We start from the raw sequence: 21,769 nt of genomic DNA, 5'->3' as shown, positions 1-21,769 counted from the left end.
ACATCTTTTCCTTTTTTTTTTTTTTTGGACAAGGTCACTATAGTGATATTGCTTACCTAGACTTTAGGAAAGCATTTGACAAAATTTCTTTCAATTCTTGTAGAAAAGATGGAGATGTGAGCTAGACAGTATTACAATTAGGTGGATTCAGAGATGATTCAATGACTAAGCCCAAAAAGCAATCATTGTTTGATATCAACTTGGAAGGCAATTTCTAGTGGAGTGGAATCTGTCCTGAAGCTTGTGTTATTTAACACTTTTTTTAAATCAATAAGTTTGAGAAGGGTGTAACTGGCATGCTTATCAAATTTGCAGAATAACAATATATTGCATTACAGTTAAGATCCCCAAAGATCTTGATAGGCTAGAACACTGGGCCAAAGCTAAGATTAAATTTAATAAGGATAAATGTTTTCTTGCACTAAGGATCAAAATATCGACCCACAAGTATGGGGGGGGGGACATGGCTCCATAGAATTTCAGTTCCTCTGAAAGTTCTGCTAATTTAAATGGATCACAAACTTAATATTGTCAAAAGCATGATATGGAAGCCAAAACAGCAATCTTAAGCTACATTCAATTAGGTCCTGCTGTATACATGTGCACTTGTTGGATCACAGTCTTGAGTATTATGTTCAATTCTGGAGACCACATCTTAGAAAGAACTTTAATGTGTCCAGAAGAGGGCAACTCAAATGAAGAGCTTTGAGATCATATCATATTGAAGATCCATTGAAGGAGTTGTTCACATTTAACCAGAACATTTGGTTGGGATGCAATTGCTATCTACAAATGTAAAAGCTATCAGATGGAAGAGGGATTGGCCTTTTTTTGCTTAGCTCTCAGAACCAGGAGTAATAGGTAGATATTATAAAAAGCTAATTTAGGATTGATGTAAGGAAAGCTTCCTAACAAATAATTATCCACAGATACAATGAAATGGAAGGAGAACATATGGGTGACTTACTTGTGGTTTCACAAGTCCCCATACATAGAAGAGAAGAACTAATTTAAAATAAGCATTATTGTTCTTGATTCATTTTCAAGTAGAGTACTCATTATGAATCATTATTTCTTTGAGTGCAGGGTGGAGGACAGAATACTGTGATTGTGCCACAGCTATATTGTACTTATTGACTGAGTCCACATCATCAAAGTTTCACCCAAGAGCCTTCAGCAGCCACTAAACTGAGGGAGTGGTTAGAACAGGCAAAAACCAGTTTAAACTGAAGAGGTAAATTTAAATATTGGCAAAAGAGAAACCCCGACTTGAAGACTAAAACATGCCCTTGATCTAAAAATACATGTAATCAGATTCTTATTTTAACATGACTAATAGGATTAGTGTGAAACTTGATAATCAGTTTATACATGTACAGGGCAGAAAAATACACTGATTTTAAATTTCCTTAAGATGTTATGGTCATTTCAAGCATGTAACACAAAATGTGACTAGGTAAGCTGAGCTATTAAACTACCTCACACACACATGTGTATGTGTATATGTGTGTGTGGGTATGATAAAAAATCATCTTTACATATTAACATGTAGAGCTTGAGGTAAGAAAAGATTGAGGGGAACTAGATGAGATCAGAATGACTCAGGAGAGATCACAGTAGAAAGAGAAGAGAAAGAAATCCCTGGTGATGCTTGGCATCTTCTCCTAATGAAATATTATTTTATTTTTGTCAGCATTTGGAGATTTTGACATGCTTTGCTTGCCATGTGAATCTTCTCCCTTCACGATAGGAGGGTTCTACCTTTTCTGGAGAGAAGAGTTCGGAACTTTTTTGTAAAAAGGAGGGTCCTGGATTTTTTCTTAAGGAAAGCCCTGGATTTTCTTCTTGGGAACTATTTTGCCCAGTCTTTCTATAAAAATGCCTTCTGGGACTTATGGTTTTACTGCAACAAGGATTTCACTTGTTGATATACATATAATTTCAAATAACTTTTATATAACTTTAAAAACAATTATAGCATCTATTCCTCACTAAAGTTTTCTCTTCTGTCCTTTTCATTTATTTCCTAACAAGTTATAGTTTTTATGACTGTTTAAAGGATGCCCTAACAGTAAAAACAAACAAACAAAACAAAACACTTTCTAAAAGGATGTAAAAGTTTTATGTTCCTGTCATTCCTCTAATACTTATGAAATCTTAGATTCTGACTAGAAATATACATTAAAGCATTTGTAAAGATTCTTGAAAGGTGCAGACCTTCCTTTTCTTGTGGCTTTCTGAGGTGAGCGAAAATGTCATAAATAGAATTTACCTTTGCACTGACTTTAGGCCAAGCCATCCTACTGTGTGACACTATGGGATAGCCAAAAATCTGTTATGTCCACAAAAATAACATATCCACCACAGGCAGGACAACAGCAAAAATCACTCTAAAATAGCATAACTTATTAAGAATGCAGTGAAAAATGCACAACCACAACTTTGCTAATAACTTATCATCCTACCTATTTAATGATAATGTTACTTACAGAGGTTCATCTTTGTGGCTATAACAGATCAACACAGATCTTTAACTTTTCCCTGTAGCAGTCCAGTTCTGGCCCCAGCACAGTCCCAGGGCAACAGTAGCAGCAGTGGTGGTGGCAGCGGTAGGGGCAGTGGCTGCTTCCAGAGCTCTCAGCCCACAGACGTTAAGGGGATTGAACAACTAATCAGAAGGAGATTACAGGGGTCTCTTTGCTGGTACTGAGGCAGGACTCTGTTGCTTTGCCCATGCTTGGATCTGGGTGGCAGTCCTGGGGGAGGGGAGCACTGGCATAGCAGAACTTGTGACAGCAGTGGAAAGGCAACCCCCCTCACATTTCCAGGGCAGGAAAGAGTGATTGTCATCACTCACAGACCAGAGCACAGGCCAAGAGAGGAGTAAACACCTCTCCTTAGATCACACCACCTTGGAAGAACTGAAAACTTATACATCCCTAGAATTATCTCTGAAAACAGCCACACAAAACCCCTGAAGATTAGAACAGTATGCCTTCCACACTGGAAGCAGAGCCCTACCTTAATAAAAAGTTTACAACTCAAGCAATTGGCTGGGAACATGAGCAAACAACAGAAAAAAAAACTCGGACTAAAGAAAGTTACTTTGGCGACAAGGAAGATTAAAACATACACTCAGAAGAAGACAACAAAGTCAAAGCTCCTACATCCAAAGCCTCCAAGAAAAATATGAATTGGTCTCAGGCCATGGAAGAGCTCAAAAAAGGATTTTGAAAATCAAGTAAGATAAGTAGAGGAAAAATTGGGAAGAGAAATGAGAGTGATGCAAAAAATTATACACGAGTCAACAGCTTGCTAAAGGAGACCCAAAAAATAGTAAAGAAAATAACACCTTAAAAAATAGTCTAGGGGCAGCTAGGTGGTGCAGTGGATAAAGCACCGGTCCTGGATTCAGGAGGACCTGAGTTCAAACCTGGCCTCAGACACATAATACTTACTAGCTGTGTGACACTGGGCAAATCACTTAATCCCATTGCCTAGCCAAAAAAAAAAAAAAGGCTAGATCAAATGGCAAAAGAGGTCCAAAAACCCAATGAGGAGGAGAATATCTTAAAAGCAGAATTGGCCAAATGGAAAAGGAGGTCCAAAAGCTCATTGAAGAAAATAATTCCTTAAAAATTAGAATGGAGGGGCAGGTATGTAGTGCAGTGGATAGAGCACTGGCACAAGAGTCAGGAGGACCTGAGTTCAAATCTGCCCTGAGACACTTGACACTTGCTGTGTGACCCTAGCCAATCTGAGCCCTCAGACAGAAAAATCTCAGGTATTAGAAAGAGAATATTTTTCTTGTGTGTTTATTAGCTACATCTAGTCATCCACATGTGCATGTTGCTGCACACACACACACACACACACACACAGAATGATATTTTAGAAAAAAAATTCTTTTAAAACGATTGGTGAAACAGAAAGGGAAAAAGAGCTGATAAAGTAGATTCATCTCTGCCTAGAGAGAGAATGAGTTGGGGAGAAACAGGGAGATGATTGAAGAGTAGATCCACTTGGATCTATCTCCATAGTGTCACACAGTACCAAAGTCACTATGCTCTTTCTTCTGTCTAGATCACACTCAGTCCAGAACTCAGAGTCTCAATATCAGGGTCATAGCATCTTACATTTCTATGTAACTTTATGGTGGAGGATGCAAAGGTCATGGCAGAGGTGTGTGGTGGTGTCAGTACTTCCCTTCACTCTCATGGCTCTCTCTCTCTGTCTCTCTCTCTCTCTCTCTGTCTCCCTGCCTCTCCCTCTCCCTCTCTCTTTCTCTCTCTCTCTCTCTCTCTCCCCCCTCTTTCAGTGGCACCTCATTCCTGAAGCTCCTCAAGTACTTCCTTCAGTATGCTAATTACTCATCACTTTTGGAAATTTCAGTTTTCCTCTCTCTTTTGAGATAAAAGTAAAGGGAATCTGTCAGTATATAAGCATCTATATCCTTTCAATCAGAACACATTGAGTATTTCTGTTCTGACCCAAGGGTTTCCATTTCCAATTGTACTCTGACTCTGTGGCCAAAGATGTGCTACACAAGTATGTAATTTTATAAAAAAAATTCTTCAAATTATTTAATAATTTGAGAATCTTAAAGGAAAACATTTCTGAGATATGGCTTCAACTTCATCAAATTGGCTGAAGTAATTAAAAGCTAAAAAAAATACATTGATAGGAAGGGAGAGATGTGGTAGGTCTTAAGATATATAGTGGATATGCTTAGGTTGTAATACATTACTAAGAATGACTTCTTTACTAAAATTTCCATAAAACCATCATTAAAGCCAGGCATGACTAGGAAAGGGGAGCTAGGTAGGATAGAGTGGTGGGCCTGGAGTCAGGAAGACTCAGCTTCATGAGTTCAAATCTGGCCTGAGACACTTACTAGCTAGGTGACCCTGAACAAGTCACTTAACCCTGTTTGCCTCAGTTTCCTCACTTGTAAAATGAACTGGAGCAGGAAATTACAAACCATTCCAATATCTTTGCCAAGAAAAGTCCAAATGGGGTTGCAAAGAGTCAGACAGAACTGAAAATGACTGAACAGCAGTGACTAGAAAACAGGGGCAGGTAAGTGGTGCAGTGGGCAGAGTGATGGGCTTGGAGTCAGGAATACTCATCATCCTAAGTTCAAATCACACCTCAGATATTTACTAGCTGGGTGACACTGAGTAGATCACTTAACCCTGTTTGCCTCAGTTTCGTCATCAGTAAAATAAATTGGAACAAGAAATGGCAAGCCATGCTAGTATCTTTAAAAAAAAAACCCAAATGGAGTCACAAAGAGTAAAATATGATTGTAATGACTGAACAACAAAAATGACTGGAAATAGGGTGAGATGGTGATGATAGTAGTGAAGGGATAATAGGTGAGTAGTGTGAGTGATACATTGCTATCTACAACATGTTTAAAGACTCAGAGGAGAGCCCTTAGTGCATCTTGCAAATGTCTTAGAGAGGATCTATGGAAGGACACAGAAGAGAACTACACAAGATATAATGGCATAGTTGAGTTTTAATATTAACTCATGGTCAGAGTATGTCTAAAATTATAAAATGTGGCATTAGCAGGTCTCTGGGGGGAGATAGGAATTTTATTACATTATTAGTGGAATTATAAAATGGTACAACATTTGTTGATTGCTCAATCTGTCAGTGAATAATAAATTGCAAAATTAATTACATATCTTGACCAGATGATACCATCCAGAATGAATGGGAGGCAAAAGGAACCATTTTCTCTAGAAATGCCCTCCCCAAAACTTCCCTTTCTCTGTCTTTCTTTACTCTATTCCCAGGCAGCCCAGAAACCACCCATGTTGTATGACACAGGTTGAAGGAGATGGATGTCACCTACTCTATTCTTTCCAGTGAGATGAAAGACCATTAGGCCTTACCTGTGCCCTATCTTATGCCCTCCCAAACCCAAGCATTGTCATCTGACCTACTGATTTAACCCAAGAATCTAAGGCTGTGACATCCATCTTGCTGCACTCTTATGATCCGAATGGTCAATTTATATTTGGACTATTTTAACTACATGAATGAGATGGAGGGAACACCCTGGATAATCTAAATGGTCAATTCATATTGGGGAGATTTGAACTACATGAATGAGATGGAAGGAACACACTGGATGGAGGCTCATGAGTAATAGTCTGAATAATAGCTTTTTCAAGGATACCCACAGAACTCTGAATGGGAGATGTAGACAGTTGAGCCCTAGAAATGCAATCTGCTAACCCAATTCCAGAGAGTACTGCCAGAAAGCTTCTTTGTAAATCTCAAATATAGGAATGCCACCTCCAATTATCCCTTCCAAAGACTGATGTCCCTTGGGTTGAGTTTACATAGCAGAAAGTAAATTGAAGAATATCAATTTTTCCATGGTTTGAGATAAGTCAGATATCAAAATCAGTCTCCTCATTTGAATTAATCTGTTGTAAATCTTGAAAAATAAGCTCTGGCTTTTTACAAGATCTGTCTTAAACAGAGAACTACAAAAAACTCCTATTTATACCTGTGTTATGCAGAGCCTGGAGGCAACAGAGAGGCATTTGAGTTTTTTGAGTAGGACAATGACATGGTCATATCTGCACTTGAGGAAAACCACTGGCAGCTGTGTGGAAGACGGATTAGCATGGGGCAACACTTGAGGTAGGGGGATCTATTACCAGATCATTGCAATAGTGCAAAGGAGAAATTATGAGGGCTTGAATTAAGGTAGTAGCTGTGTGAATTAAGAGAAAGGAGTTTTTGTGAGAGATGGTGTAGAAGGCAGACATGGGAAGATTTGACAAGCAAGTGAATATATAGGATAAAAGAAAGTGGGAAGTTAAAGATAATATTGAGGTTATGAATGTGGAAGACTGAAAGAATGGTTGTGCCTTCAGTAGAAATAGGAAAGTTCACTGGAAGAGAGGGTTTTGGGGAAAAGAAAATGGATTTTCTTTTGAACATATTGAGATGCCTATGAGACATCCATTTTCAAATACTCAATAGACAGTTGGTTATTCAGGATTGGAGCTAAGGGAAGAAACTGGGTATATCATTCGCATAGACATGATTTTTAAACCTATGGTGGCTAATAAGGTCACCAAAAGAAAGGCTGTAATTAAATACTTATTAGTTGATAATAATTTGTTATAAAAAGAAATAATAGAAGAGTCTTAGCAAAGCAAGGGGTAGCAAGAAAAAAGAATGGTGGACATAAATTTGGTTTAAAATAAAAAAATAATTTATTTTTAAAAATCACATAATTATATTAACTTAGACATAAAAATCTTTGACAAAGTACGGTACTGATTGAAGGTAGAAACACTAAAATTATAGGAATGTAATTTTTCCTTAATATAATCAACAGTAAGAAACTAAAATTAAGAACTAGCATTATTTGTAATGGACTAGAAGTCTTACCAGTAAGATCAGGAGTAAAGCAAGAAATCCAAGATCTTAAATTTCTTTGACTTAGTGGTAGAAATGCTATATACAGCAATAAGACAAGAAAAAGAAATTGAAGGAGATAAGCATAGGCAAAGAGGAAGCAAAACAATTTCTAATTGCAGATGATAGATGGTTTCCTTGGAGAATTATAGAGAATCCTAGAAACATTAAAACAATTAATAGCTTTAGTAAAGTGCCAGAATACCAAATAATCAAAACAACTCTGAATATTAGTAGGAATAAAAGGAAGAAAAAGTCCATTTCAGATAACAACCATGGAATATATATGAATTAACATTCCAATCTATGCAGGAGTTATATAAATGCACACAAATACTCAGATAAATACAAGGTTAAAATAATTTTTTGTAGAAATAGAAGGAGACCTAAATATCTGAAGAGATATTCATGGTTTTTGGCTTGGTTATGGCATTATAGAAAATATGACCACGTTATCCAAATTACTCTACAAATTTAGTGCAATACCAATCAAATTACCGCAGGGATACTTTAAAGAATTAGACAAAATAATGACAAAATTCATTTGAGGCATTAAAAGTCCAAGAATATTATGGGATACATTTTTTAAAAAGTAGAAAGAAGAAGATTTAATGCTTCTATATCTCAAACCATAATACAAAGCAATAATTATCAAAGATGTCCGGTTGTGAGTAAAAAAAATAGAAAAGTAGATTAGTGGAATGTATTAAATAACTAAGACTTAGAAATATATTCACTCAATAGTCTATTATTTGATAAATCCAAGAATATAGACAATGGGGGGATTTTTTATTTAACAAGAACTACTGAGAGAAGTAAAAAGTATCCTGGTAAAAAAAAAATGTTTAGATCATCATTTTATGCTTTGAGCTACAATATATTCCGAAATATTTAAAAGAGCCCAGACCTATTTTCTAGAGACACATTCCATACAGGGAAGAGGAAGGTGGCCTTCAGTTCCTGAATACAGGAAAAGAAAGTAGACTATAATCAGTCAGGTACTTTTAAAGATACAGACAATTCTGGCTATGCAGCCAATGTAGTGGTTCCCAAATCTCTAGTAGGCCAATGCAGAATGTCCATACATATGCCAGTTCTCCTTTCTTCCAGAAGGAGAGTCCTACCATCTTCCATGTGAGTGATACAATTTTAGGTGATCTAAGCATGTGCAAAACCCATACATGCATAAGGGCTATCTTTGATAAAAATCAGAGAGACAACCAGTTTTCTTCCCCAGGCAGTTTTCTACAATAGTCTTCACAGTTCACCGTCCCATAATTGACTGAGAAATTTTAGAGAATACGTGATGTCTCTATGTGTTTATTGTTTCTTGATTGCCAAACAAAGCATTTAATTCAGAAGAGCAAAAATCAATGCAAAAGGGTTTTTTAAAAACTATTTCCCATAATTTATTATGATCATAAAAGATTCCTTGAAATATTCACAGAAAAGTTTATTTAACAGTTGTATGTCTGTAAATACCAATGAGACATAATATAGGAAGATGTTATTGAGCACATAATATACCAAGAATGGAAGTGGGATCCCTAGGAGTTCTTAATCTGAAGTCACAGGTCAATGGATAGATTTCAGAGGGCTCTGTGAATTTGGACAGGGAAAAACTCACATCTTTATTTCATTATAATTGTTTTCTTTTGTAATCTTATACATTTTAGTTCATGCCTTTAAAAACATTATTCTGAAGAGGGATTCTTAGGTTCCTTCAGACTGCAAAAAAGTCCATGGCACAGAAAAGATTAAGAACCCTTGGTACAGATGATGAGACTCTCCAAGAAATTTTTGTTTGTGGATGACACCGTGCTTTTCCCATACTTTCCCAAGCTTTCAAATACTGCTAGTCCTTCTCAAAATCCATAGTAACTACAAAAGATGAGTTTAATAAGCCACACAGGAGAGACCAAGTGAATGGAAAACATACATACCATCTGGGTAATGAATTGCAGATAGGTAGATATGCTACTGAGTTAGTCAAGAAGTATGTATATCAGAAAGTCATAGTAAGATGGACAATGAGTTGCTGGGTCCAGAAATTTCAGAAATAGAGAAGTACTAACAATTACACTGTTTGTCCCAACAACCAAAGCCCATATTTCTAACATACATAATGACCTGGCAATGATCAGTCCCCTCAGTCCCTGAAGAATAAAATTTCAGATGACTCAAAGGTCAATTGAAAGATTCTTGGTTGATGTTAGTAGGAGTAGGCCATGACATATTACTGATGGTGATTTTTGCATAAGAAGTAACATAAAAGACATTATTAAGGACTTGTAAAACTAGAAAAGGAGGTAGGTAGGTCCTGTACCAAAGGCAGGGTTATTGGTGCCTATGACATATTGAAAGATGCAGAGGAAAGTCTCTAACATGTCAGGTAGATCTCCTTCTTAGGATTTGGGGCAAGTAAATGTAATAAAGGTAAAGAAAGATCAGTTTATTAAGAGTGATTTTAATAAACCTACAAAGTGGGTCAGACTAGTCCCTTTATTAAGGCCAGTGACCCCAGTGAGAAGGGGAAACCTTCTTTATTAACAGGAAAGGAGATCTAGATAGTTGTGGGACATTATAATTGGCTACACTTGGGGAAAGCGGGTTGTCATTCAGGTATGACTAATCATGGCCCTCTCTGACAATTAAGGAACGTTATTTGTTTTATAGTATTCATTTGCTACTTGTAATGTTGGTTAGGAGACCAGGACTACCAAGGTAGTTGTCTCCTTAGTTGCAATTGTCCCTTAATTGCACAAGGACAGGTAAGGACAAATCACTTGAGTTTTGGGGAGATGGCATCAGGTTAAGCTGATTGGGGCTTACAGATGACAAGTAAATGTCCTAGGGATTCATTACCTGAGAGATAACAACATTCCCTTTCTACTGCACTTTTAAAGTAGCTTGGAGAGAAAACTGAAACTGAGCAAGGTGAGTTCAGGCAGATACTAACTCAATTGTAAAAAATCAATACAGAATAAAATCAATTACATTGTAAAAATCAATACGGTAGAAATCAGAGGTAACATCAATTTTTAACTTTTCACAAATTTATGGGGGAAAAGGGACAAGAATTGTGCAGAATGAAGAAACACAAATGGGTTAAAATTTGCATTGGTGGAGAGAATACCCACAGTGATGAAATCACAGATCAAATGAAGAATTCTGGTAAAAGTATACATACTGAACTGGAGAAAAAAGGAATGTGAGACAGTGAGATCAATTAGAATGACATTACAATAATAGTTACAAGATGAATAGAGATGGTCACAATAGGAATAGAAAGGGAGGAAACATTGTAAAGGGAGGAAACATTGTAAAGGAAAAAATACTGGACTTAGTGGCTGAATTTGGGGCAGAAGGTGGCACTAAAATAATAATACACTTTTTTTTTCAGCTTTGGGGAGTAGGTGAACAACAGGTACTATTTTCAAAGGAAATACTCATGAAAAGAAGCTAATGATACCCAAAAGTCTACATGGAAATTTTGCATTGTATTTGGAGTGCACCCTCATGACACATCCCCATTTTAATTGTTACACCTGGGTATCCTTTGGGTGATTTGATGATTGCCCACAATGCCTACTAGAAAATTTTGTCTTTATTCATTAGGGAATTTGTTAGTGCTGCAGAGGGACTTGAAATATTGCTTCCACAAACAGATTTAAGAACATATATAAATAAATACCATTTCCCTCAGATTTGTTATTGGTACTGAGAATTCATGTAAAAAGAATCACTGTCTCTTGGCATCTTAATTCCTGAAACTTCCAAAGGAAAGATGACCTTTATTCTAAGACTCTGAAATACCTTAAAGACATTGGTAAGGATACAACAATTTTAAAAAATTCTTGTTATTTACATAGGAGATGTACTCATCTTCAAAGCTACAGTGCCCAATTGTATATATGCAACAACAAGCATCTGGATTAAAACTGGAAAAGCTCTATCAACCATCCAGATATTTTGCCTGCATGATTCCCAAATCCGAATTGACAGATGATCCAGATGATTGATGGAAATTCTTGTTTTTCAGCCAGAAGTTTTTGTATCATGTAGACAGAGTTGTAGCAGAGTTTGGGGGTGGGGTGGGGAGAGTTATACTTTGGTTTACTAGAAGGAATAAAAGGAAATAGGAAGATTTAAGTAATCATGGAAAGAATGATTTCATTACTTCAGAGATCATTTCACAATTTGTACATTTTTCTTCTTGGCAAGTATGGAGAAGGACAAGTATGTTTTTAGAGTTGTCACCAGTCTTTGCCATGAATCCTGAAACTCATGGAAATATTAAATTTCACTAATTTCATAGAATCATGAGAATATAGGGTCTGTCAATGACATCTACTTCATTTTCCTGCATCCAAAATAAACTTCTCCAATGAATTCCAGGTGAAGCTCTGGAAATTTCCAGAAAAGGGGAACCCGCAGCTTTCCCAAACAACACATTCCAAAGTTTGATCACTCTTAGGTTAAGGTGTCATAGCAGAAATGGAAATGAAAACATTGATTATTCAGTAGTTTGAGCTCTAATAGATATCTAGACTAGCTCCTGTATTATCATAAATTCACTTTGAAGATTTTAAGATATATTCTGAATGTTTGCAAAGCCGTTTCAACAGAGAATTTTCAGTAAATCACCTTCCTTTTGTGCTGCAAACTACTCCCCTCTTTATTAATCTGGTTTTTTAGAACTAAAATAGTTTGCGTAGGACATTGAAAAGCTGGAGAGCACATAGAGAAGGATAACCATGATGGCAATGAACTTTGAATCCATGTCACATACATCAGAAGGAACTGGTGATGTTTAACCCAGAGAATAAAAAGCTTAGGGTGGTTATGATGGTGTTTCCAAATATCTTAAGGGCTTTCATTTAATTGTTCAGTTGTTTTCAGTTGTGTCCAACTCTTTGTGACCCCATTTGGGGTCTTCTTGGGTAAAGATACTGGAGTGGCTTACAATTTACCTCTCCAGATCATTTTATAGATAAGGAAGCTGAGGCAAACAGGGTTGAGTGACTTGTTTAGGGTCACACAGCTAGTAAATGTCTGAGGCCAAATTTAACTCAGGAAGATGAGTCTTCCTGACTCCAGGTCCAGCACTCTGTCCACTGCACCACTTAGCTGCCCATTTCATTTAGAAGAGGTATTAAATTTGTTTTGTTTGGCCCCAGAAATCAGAACCAGAAGCAATGAGTTGAAGTGGAAGAGATGTAGATTTAGGTTTGATGTCAAGAAACAAATTCTTACTAATTAGAGTTGTCTGAAAGTGAAATGAACTGTTTTGGGATTTGGTGTGTTTCCTTTTATTAGAGGTCTTCAAAGGAAAGATGACCACTTGCATATCATAGTGAGGATTCCGTTTGGATATGAGTTTGACGAGGTGGCTGCTGAAATATGTGCTAGCTCTAAATTTTGTGATTTTGTTAGCTCTCAAAATAATTTTCTTTAATTCCATTTGCAGTGAAGATGAAAAATAACTCCTGGTCACTTCCTTTATTTTTTTTTCTGGGAATATACTCCTCATATATCTTCATAGAAAAACTCATTCAATTTAATTCATTAAACATTTGTTGAATGCATAATATGCGCATGGCACCAGGCTACCCAACTGGGATACAAAAACTTCCTGTTCCCAGTGATCCTTCTAATAGTCAATGATTCTTCTAATAGGCTATATTTTCACATAAAAAAGCATTATTATTCTTTCACATGACTATGTCATGCAAGTTTTCTACAACTTTGCTTATTGGAGGTGTCTACTTAGACACATTAAGCAATGAAATAAATAATGTTGTGAAGTTCTGGACAAAGTAGATCATGATGCAAATGCAATTAATATTTTCATTCAGAATCAAGTGTAGTCTTTTAACATTAGGTTAGATTCCCAATTGACTAATCTGGTCCTAGCAAAGAGTGAGCAGCTATGCCAATTTCTATGTCTCTCTTACATGGTACAAACTATTGATAAGCCATAGCCAATTGAATGGACCCAATTTTAGGCCCAGTTAAAATTCTTCTGATGCCAGCACTGTGTAGATATAACTTTTTTTTTTGTTCAATGCTTTGCTCAGGTAATCAGGAAGAATTATTGCTATTAATTTTTTTTTTTTTGTGGTTGCTGTCTCTTGGTATTCCCACTCGTGCAACCCAGGAATGAATCACATTATTGATTCGTTGCCAGTTAATGATTCACTGCATCCCCTCTGTTGTTTTCAACTGTACTAGGATGCCATTTGTTTCTCTAATGTTAGTCCAAGTCAGTTTATTTCCTTAAGAAAATTTCTGATTTTATAAATATATTTAGAATCCAACTCTGCAAAAATTTTGCATAGTTTTTTATTATCCTTTGGAAATATTCACCACAGAATTATTTTGTGATTTTTTTCTCTCTAAACCAATGATCATAGAATACCAGTGTTTTAAAGATATCTGGGAAACATTTAATAATTGGTTTTCAAAATTATTTGCCTAGGTAGAATTCAAAGTATTTTAAAGCCAAATATGGTGTGGTGGTTGTTTAGATTCATCTATTAAATAATTTATAATTCTTTTTTGGTCTCTCTTCAGCTGCTATTGCTATCCTTTCTGAAATTACTTTCCACTTACTCTGTACATATCTTGTATGTACATAGTAATTTCCATGTTGTCTCCTCAATTAGAATGTGAGGTCCTTGAAAGGATGGAAAGTGGTTTTTTTTTTGGTTTTGGTTTTTTTTTTTTGGTGAGGCAATTGGGGTTAAGTGACTTGCCTAGTGAGGGTCACACACCTAGTAAGTGTCAAGTGTCTGGTCTGAAACTGAATTTGAACTCAGGTCCTCCTGACTCCAGGGCTGTGCTCTACCCACTGTGCCACCTTGCTGCCCTAGAAGAAAAAGTGTTTTCACCTCCTTTTTGTATCACCAGTGCTTAGCACAGTTCTTGGCAAATAATAATGGTTTAATAAATTCTGGTTAATATAACCTGATTTGTCCCCAGAACACAACCTGCTTGACTCATTTTATTTCAGTAATGTGAGGGAATCAAAAAGTGTTCAGCTTTCATGAATACAATTTTGAGATTTTGGTTTGAGGTATGGCACAGCACTTTTTGCACAATAGTTGTTTGTTGAATTGAATTGGGTGGGAGTAATTGCTTGTGTTCATGAAGAGTAATTGAGAAGAATGGATCATATAAACAATATATGTAATGTCTTTTGGGATTAGAAAATAATATCAATTAATTGAGTAATCAATCAATTAATATTTATTAAGTTCCTACTACATGCTAGGCACTGTGACAAGGAATATATTTGAAAGGAAAGAAGAATGAATGGTTGTTTATTACATTAGTAACTGAATTCAATTTAAAAATATTTTTAAAGCATCTGTCCCTATGACACTTAAAGGAAGTGAGGGGGACATGACACACACACAGAGAAATAATACATAATACAAAAATGATAAATGCCTTGGAAATATAACAAAGACTCAAGTGAGATTTGAGGGATTTTCCAACTCGTGGTATTTGACCTGAGCTTTAAAGGACTGGTAGGAATTTAACAGGAAGAAATGAGGAGCAATCCCAGTGTAAGAATAGCCTGAGCAGAACCATGGCAGTAGAGAAAGAAGGAATGAAAAAAGAAAGGACAGAAGGAAATAAGGCAAGGAATGGAAGGAAAGAAACAAAGAAGGAAGGAAAGAAGAAAGTAAGAAATAAGGAAATAAGGTAGCTAGGAAAGAAGTAAACAAGGCAAGAAAGAAGGAAATAAGATGGGAAGGGAGGAAACAAACATTTTAATTGATGTCTACTATGTATGATGCACTGTGCTAAGTGGTTTACAAAAATTATTTCATTTGATCCTCATAATGACCCTAGGAAATAAATGCTATTACTATCCCTATTTTACAGTTGAGGAAATTGAGCCAAACAGGTTAAATGATTTGCCTAGGGTCACCCTGCTAGTAAGTGTATGAGGCTATGTTATAGCTCAAGTCTTCCTGACTCTAGGTCCAGGGCTCTATCCACTGCACCACCTCCTAGGGTACATGCAGAGAATGCAGAATTCAGTTTTGGGTGAGGCACAGATTGCATGGAGTGCAACTGTAGGATATAAATTTAGGAAGATAGGTGGAATCAGATTGCAAAGGACCAGTCTCATAAATTTGTACATTATTTAGTAAGCAGTGAGGAACTATTGTAGGTTTTTGAAGAAAAAAAGATGACCAGATAAACTGATCTGTTACAGCATTTATTACTCCAAAAAAATAATGAAAATAATTGACATATTTTATACTGTGCTTTAAATTTGCAAAGTCCTTTACATCTTATCTCATTTCATCCTAACAATCCTTTGGAGTGAGTTCAAAATGAAAGAGTCTAGAGACACAAACCTAGACTTAAGATACAGGTATGGAGATTGTCATAGACATAGGCATACACAAAACATACACAGACATAGAAATAGGTGCACATAGACACAAATTATATATGAACCGTGTGAGCAAGGCTATAATGAAAAGACACATTCTAGCTTTTCAAATACTTACCCTACATAAATACTAACATATTTAAAGATGGCAAATGGGCACATTTTAATCAGAATTGAATTCTTCTAAAATGTTTTCATGAAAAGCATTCCTAGGTTTTTCTACAAAATGCATATATTCTCTAAAGACAAATGTTAATGAAGTATGATTTCTGTCCAAGTTTATATGACTCATTTTCCCCTACATGATGAGGAACACAGCCTTGTCTATGAACACTCAGCCAGATCAGTCAGTCAGTGAATAAACATTTAAGTGCCTACTATATGCCAGGCACTGTTCTAAGTGCTGGGGATAGATATAAAAAGAATCAAGATAATGTCTGCCCTGAAGGAGCTCACAATCTAAACAGGCAAACAAATATGTACAAATAAATTATGAACAGTACAAATAGGAAATAATTCAAAGAAAGAAGGCACTAGAATTAAGGGAGATCAGGAAAACTAGGTAGAACACAGGGTGGAATGCTGGACTTGGAGTTGGGAAAACCTGAGTATGAATCTTGCCTCTGACACTTACTAGCTATGTGACCATGGGCAAGTCATTTAACTTCTCTCTGCTTCATTTTCCCCATCTGTAAAATGGGAATAATATTAACACCCACATCTCTGGGTGGCTGTTGTTGTTGTTGTTGTTATTTGTCCTTCATTCTTGAAGAGGATCAATAACATCATGATGTGATGTCTTGGCCTGCATGTGAATTGGACTTGAGTGAGGCAGAAGAGAATCATCAGCCAAGGATAAAATGAATGATATTTGTGAAATGCTTCGCAAACCTTAAAACACTATAAATGCTAGCTATTATTATTATTTAAATAATTTAATTCACTGTAATTTTCCCAATTCTTACAACCAAGTTCTAAAAGGGTTGCTATTCTTAAAATACATTTATTGAAGGAGATGGGTTGACTCTTAAATCATTCTAATTAAAATATATGCAGCACCGAGTAGCAATTTATTTTATGCATGAGTGCTACCTTTCATCACTTTTGGTAAAATTTAATATCTCTTATTCTAGCAGCAGGTACATTACAGACATGGCAGAGGAGAACAAGACATCAGTGACAGAATTTTTTCTCACTGGACTTACAGATGTCCCTGAACTTCAGATCCCTCTCTTCTTGGTGTTCTTAGTGATCTACCTCACAATCATGATGGGGAATATTGGGCTGGTTGTGCTTGTTTGGATGGACTCTCACCTTCACACTCCCATGTACATATTCCTCAGTAGTTTAGCTTTTTCAGATGCTTGGGCTTCCTCTTCAGTGACCCCTAAGATGCTGGTGAATTTCTTAACTAAGAATAAAATGATATCCCTTTTGGAATGCATGGCCCAATTTTACTTTTTTGGTGTCAGTGCAACTGCAGAATGTTTCATTTTGGCGGCAATGGCATATGACCGATACGCAGCCATATGCAACCCTCTCCTTTATCCAGGGAGGATGTCCAATAGACTGTGCTTCCAGCTGGTGATCACTTCCTATACACTTGGCGTTCTTCATCTCATGATTCATGTGGGTTTGTTATTCAGATTAACCTTCTGCAAGTCAACTAGAATACATTATTTCTATTGTGAAATTTTACAGTTGTTTAAAATTTCCTGTACTGACTCATCTATTAACACACTGGTGGTTTTCACTTTCTCTGCCTTTATTCAAACTTTCACTTTTACGATCATCATAATCTCTTATGCTTATGTCCTCTCTGCTATCCTAAGGATTAAATCTGAAAAAGGAAGGAGCAAAGCCTTCTCGACATGCAGTGCCCATCTGCTCTCTGTCTCCTTATTCTTTGGAACTCTTTTCTTTATGTATGTGCGTCCTGGGTCTGGCACTACTAAAGATCAGGATGTAATGTATTCCTTGATTTACACTATCATAATCCCCCTGTTAAACCCATTTATCTACAGCCTGAGAAATAAAGAGGTCCTTAGTTCCCTGAGAAAAGTAATGAAGAAATAGATGGGTATTTTTTGGGGGGTGAGGCAATGGAGTGAATTGACTTGCCCAGGGTCACACAGCTAGTAAGTGTCAAGTGTCTGAGGCCATATTTGAACTCAAGTCTTCTTGAATCCAAGGCCAGTGTTTTATGCACTGTGCCATGTGGCTGCCCCAGAAATAGATATTTCTTAAGTGTGCTCTCAAATTGTTCACTTATCACTTTTTGTCCAAACAAATTGCAAGATCAATCCCTTGCATATTCATATTTTTTTTTCAGTCATCTTCACACTTCCCTGCCAACATGCTCAAGTTTCCTCTAACTTAGACATATATATATATATATATATATACAGAGAGAGAGAGAGAGAGAGAGAGAGAGAGAGAGAGAGCTCTTGTTCCTTTTCATTTCTTGAGTTTTCATCTAATCTTTATGCTTTCTTTCACTGATGAACTTCTCAAAAAAGTAGCAAAAACTAGAGACCCAAAGCCTCCATTTCCTCACTTAGCCAAGCCTGATTTTGGTCCTTATCATTCCATATAGGTAACACAACATGGAATAGTGAATGAAGTAATGAAGACCAGAATTGAAGTCCCACTCTGACACAGACTGGCTGTGCGACTACAGTCTCTATTTCTGTCAGTGGAGGGAGTTTCTTCCTAGGGAGTTCCCTACACCCATGAAATCATAGGTCTGGAGTAAAAACCACACCAGATGGTCTATGCTAAACTCCTTTATTTTCATCCCAGAAATGGGAATTACAGAACAGGAGCTGGTCATTTCCCATTACTGGCACCTGGTTCATACTCTTTCTCACCCTGTCATCCATTGTCATCACCCTTTGAGACCACAATGTACAGGTTTTTGTTGTTGTTCTGACTCTTCATGACCCCATTTGGGATTTTCTTGGGTTTTCTTTTCTTTTTTTTTTCTTGTTAAAGATATTGGAGTAGTTTGTCATTTCCTTCTACAGCTCATTTTACAGATGAGGAAACTAAGACAAACAGGATTAAATGACTTGCCCTTCCTGACACAGTGGGTCTAAGGCCAGTTTTCTACCCAGGGCCTGACTCTCGGCCCAGTGCTCTATCCACTGAGCCACCTAGCTGCCTCTTCTGACCATATGGCATAATTTTTTTCAAATCATTTCCTTTTTTTCTTCTATTCTATCTCAGGGAGTTGTTGAAGTAAATGGCTTTACCTGTACCTTGATTTCATCTCTGTTCACTTTCTCCACGACCTTGTTCCATTAAGGGACAAAAGAGGAGACATAATTCTACTACATAGCCCCCTTGGGGATTAGAGGAAAGAATGATCATTCTTGCATTGCTCTCAGGGCTTGCCTGCCCACCCAGCTGTTATGCTGGGTCTCCTCTCTTTCTGACATAAGATTGTATCTATTGATGTATCCTGTAAGTTGCATTTACATAATCTATGGGGATACAGACATCCTACATGGACACATATACCTTACATTCTCATCTTCTTTTACCTATACTAGCTACTATTGTCTATATATGTTCTAATAATATTTTATTTTTGCTTTTATATGTAAAGACAATTTTTAACATCCATTTTTACAAGACTTTGAGTTTCAAATTTTTTTCCCTCCCTTCCTCCCCTCCCCTCTTCTTAAAATGGTAAGCAATTTGGTAAAGGTTATATATGTGCAATTATGTAAAACATATTTCCATATTAGTCACAGTTGTGAAAGAAGAAATAGACCAAAAGGAAAAAAACACAAAAAAATAAAGTAAATGAAAAAGTACACTTTGATCTGCTTTCAGAGTCCATAAGTTCTTTATCTGGATGTGGATAGCATTCTCCATCATGACTACTTCGTAATAGTCTTGGACCATTTTGTTGCTGAGAAGAGCTAAGTCATTCGTAGCTGATCATAACACAATATTGCTGTTACTGTGTGGAGTGTTTTCTCAGTTCTGCTCATTTCACTTCTCATCAGTTCATGCATGTCTTTTCAGGTTTTTTTCTGAAATCTGAGTGCTCATCATTTCTTATTGCTCATAGTATTCCATTACATTCATATACCACAACTTGTTCAATCGTTCTCTAATTTCCAATATTTTGCTACCAAGAAAAGAGCTGCTATAAATATTTTTGCACACATACATCCTTTTCCCTTTTTTATGATCTTTTTGGAATACAGAGCTAGTAGTAGTATTGCTGGATCAAAGAGTAAGCAAAGTTCAGTTGCCCTTTGGGTATAGTTCCAAATTATTCTCCAGAATATTTCGATGAGTTCACAACTCTACCAACAGTACAGTAGTATCTCAATTTTCTCATATCTTCTTCAATATTTATCATTTTTCTTTTTTGTCATATTAGCCAATCTGATAGGTATGAGGTAGTACCTCAGAGTTGATTTAGTTTGCATTTTTCTAATCAAAAATGATTTGAAGCACTTCTTCATGTTATCACATGTATCATTATATCATCATATCACATATAATTATAGATAGCTTTGATTTCTTCATCTGAAAATTGCCTGTTCATATCCTTTGATCATTTATCAATTGGGGAATGGCTTGTATTCTTATAAATTTGACTCAGTTCTCTACATATTTGAGAAATGATGCCTTTAGTAGAGCACTTGCTCTAAAGATTGTCTCCCAGATTTCTGCTTTCCTTCTAATCTTGGTTGTTTTCATTTTGTTTGCGCAAAACTTTTAAAATTTAATATAACCAAAATTATCTACTTCACATTTCATAATGCTCTCTATCTCCTGTTTGATCATGAGTTCTTTCCTTCTCCATAGACATGAGAGGTAGACTATTCCCTGCTCTTCTAACTTGTTCTTGGTGTCACCCTTTATGTCTAAATTGTACCCATTTTGACTTTATCAGCATGAGATGTTGGGTCTACACCTAGTTTGTGCCATATTGTTTTCTAGTTTTCCCAGCAGTTTTTGTAAAATAGTGAGTTCTTATCCCAAAAAAAGGTGTCTTTGGGTATATCAACCACTAGATTACTATCATCATTTATTACTGTGTCTTGTGTACCTAATCTATTCCACTGATCCACCCCTCTATTTCCTATTACCAGAAAATTTTGAAGATTACTGCTTTATAATATAGTTTGAGATCTGGTGTTACTAGACCACTTTCCTTTGCATTTTTTTCACCAATTCCTTTGATATTCTTGATATTTTCTTCTTCCAGATGAATTTTTTTTGGTAGTTTGATTGGTGTGGTACTGAGTAAGAAATTTAGTTCAGGCAAAATTGTCATTTTTATTGTATTGGCTAGATCTACCCATGAGCGGTTGATATTTTTCTAATTGTTTAGATCTGACTTTATTTGTGTGAAAAGTATTTTGTAATTGTATTCATATAGTTCCTAGGTTTGTCTTGGCAGGTAGACTTCCAAGTATTTTAAATTGTTTACAGTTATTTTAAATGGAATTTCTCCTTCTATCTCTTGCAGCTGGGCTTTTTGGGTAATACATGGTTTTTTTTAATTGAATTTATAGAGGAGTTCCTTGCATACCAAAATTAGTTCTTTCAGGCAATTTTGATTTATTCTCTATATAAGATTAATTTCTTCTTGCCTTCAGAACTTTGTTCTTGAGAGTTATCCTTCTTGTGCCTACTTCCCTTACAAAACAATAGACTATTCAATCCCATTTATTTTTTGTCTGAACCCAGTGAAATTTGCTCTCTAGAAATCTAGGATATATTTCAGACTATGCCTAGGTTTCCTATTATCTCTATTGCTAATTATATGATTGAATGGCCACTTGTGTCCAAACCTTTTAGTATTTCTACTAAACTATACTATACTATACTATACTATACTATACTATACTATACTATACTATACTATACTAT

The 21,769-nt window shown here is 36.1% G+C and overlaps 1 protein-coding gene across 1 annotated transcript; it reads left to right on the top strand.

The window, feature by feature from the left end:
* The first annotated feature begins 17,020 nt into the window (after positions 1-17,020).
* LOC114022954 (olfactory receptor 5AC1-like) lies at positions 17,021-17,944 on the top strand. Its single transcript, XM_027835409.1, has one exon. It carries the CDS (start codon positions 17,021-17,023, stop codon positions 17,942-17,944), a length of 924 nt encoding a protein of 307 aa, XP_027691210.1.
* Positions 17,945-21,769: the final 3,825 nt, after the last annotated feature.

The sequence above is a fragment of the Vombatus ursinus genome, unplaced genomic scaffold (assembly GCF_900497805.2).
Source record: "Vombatus ursinus unplaced genomic scaffold, bare-nosed wombat genome assembly UNPS02014814.1, whole genome shotgun sequence".
NCBI lineage: Eukaryota > Metazoa > Chordata > Mammalia > Diprotodontia > Vombatidae > Vombatus > Vombatus ursinus.
The sequence above is the reverse complement of the archived record's forward strand: the minus strand, read 5'-3'. Positions and strand labels throughout refer to the sequence as shown.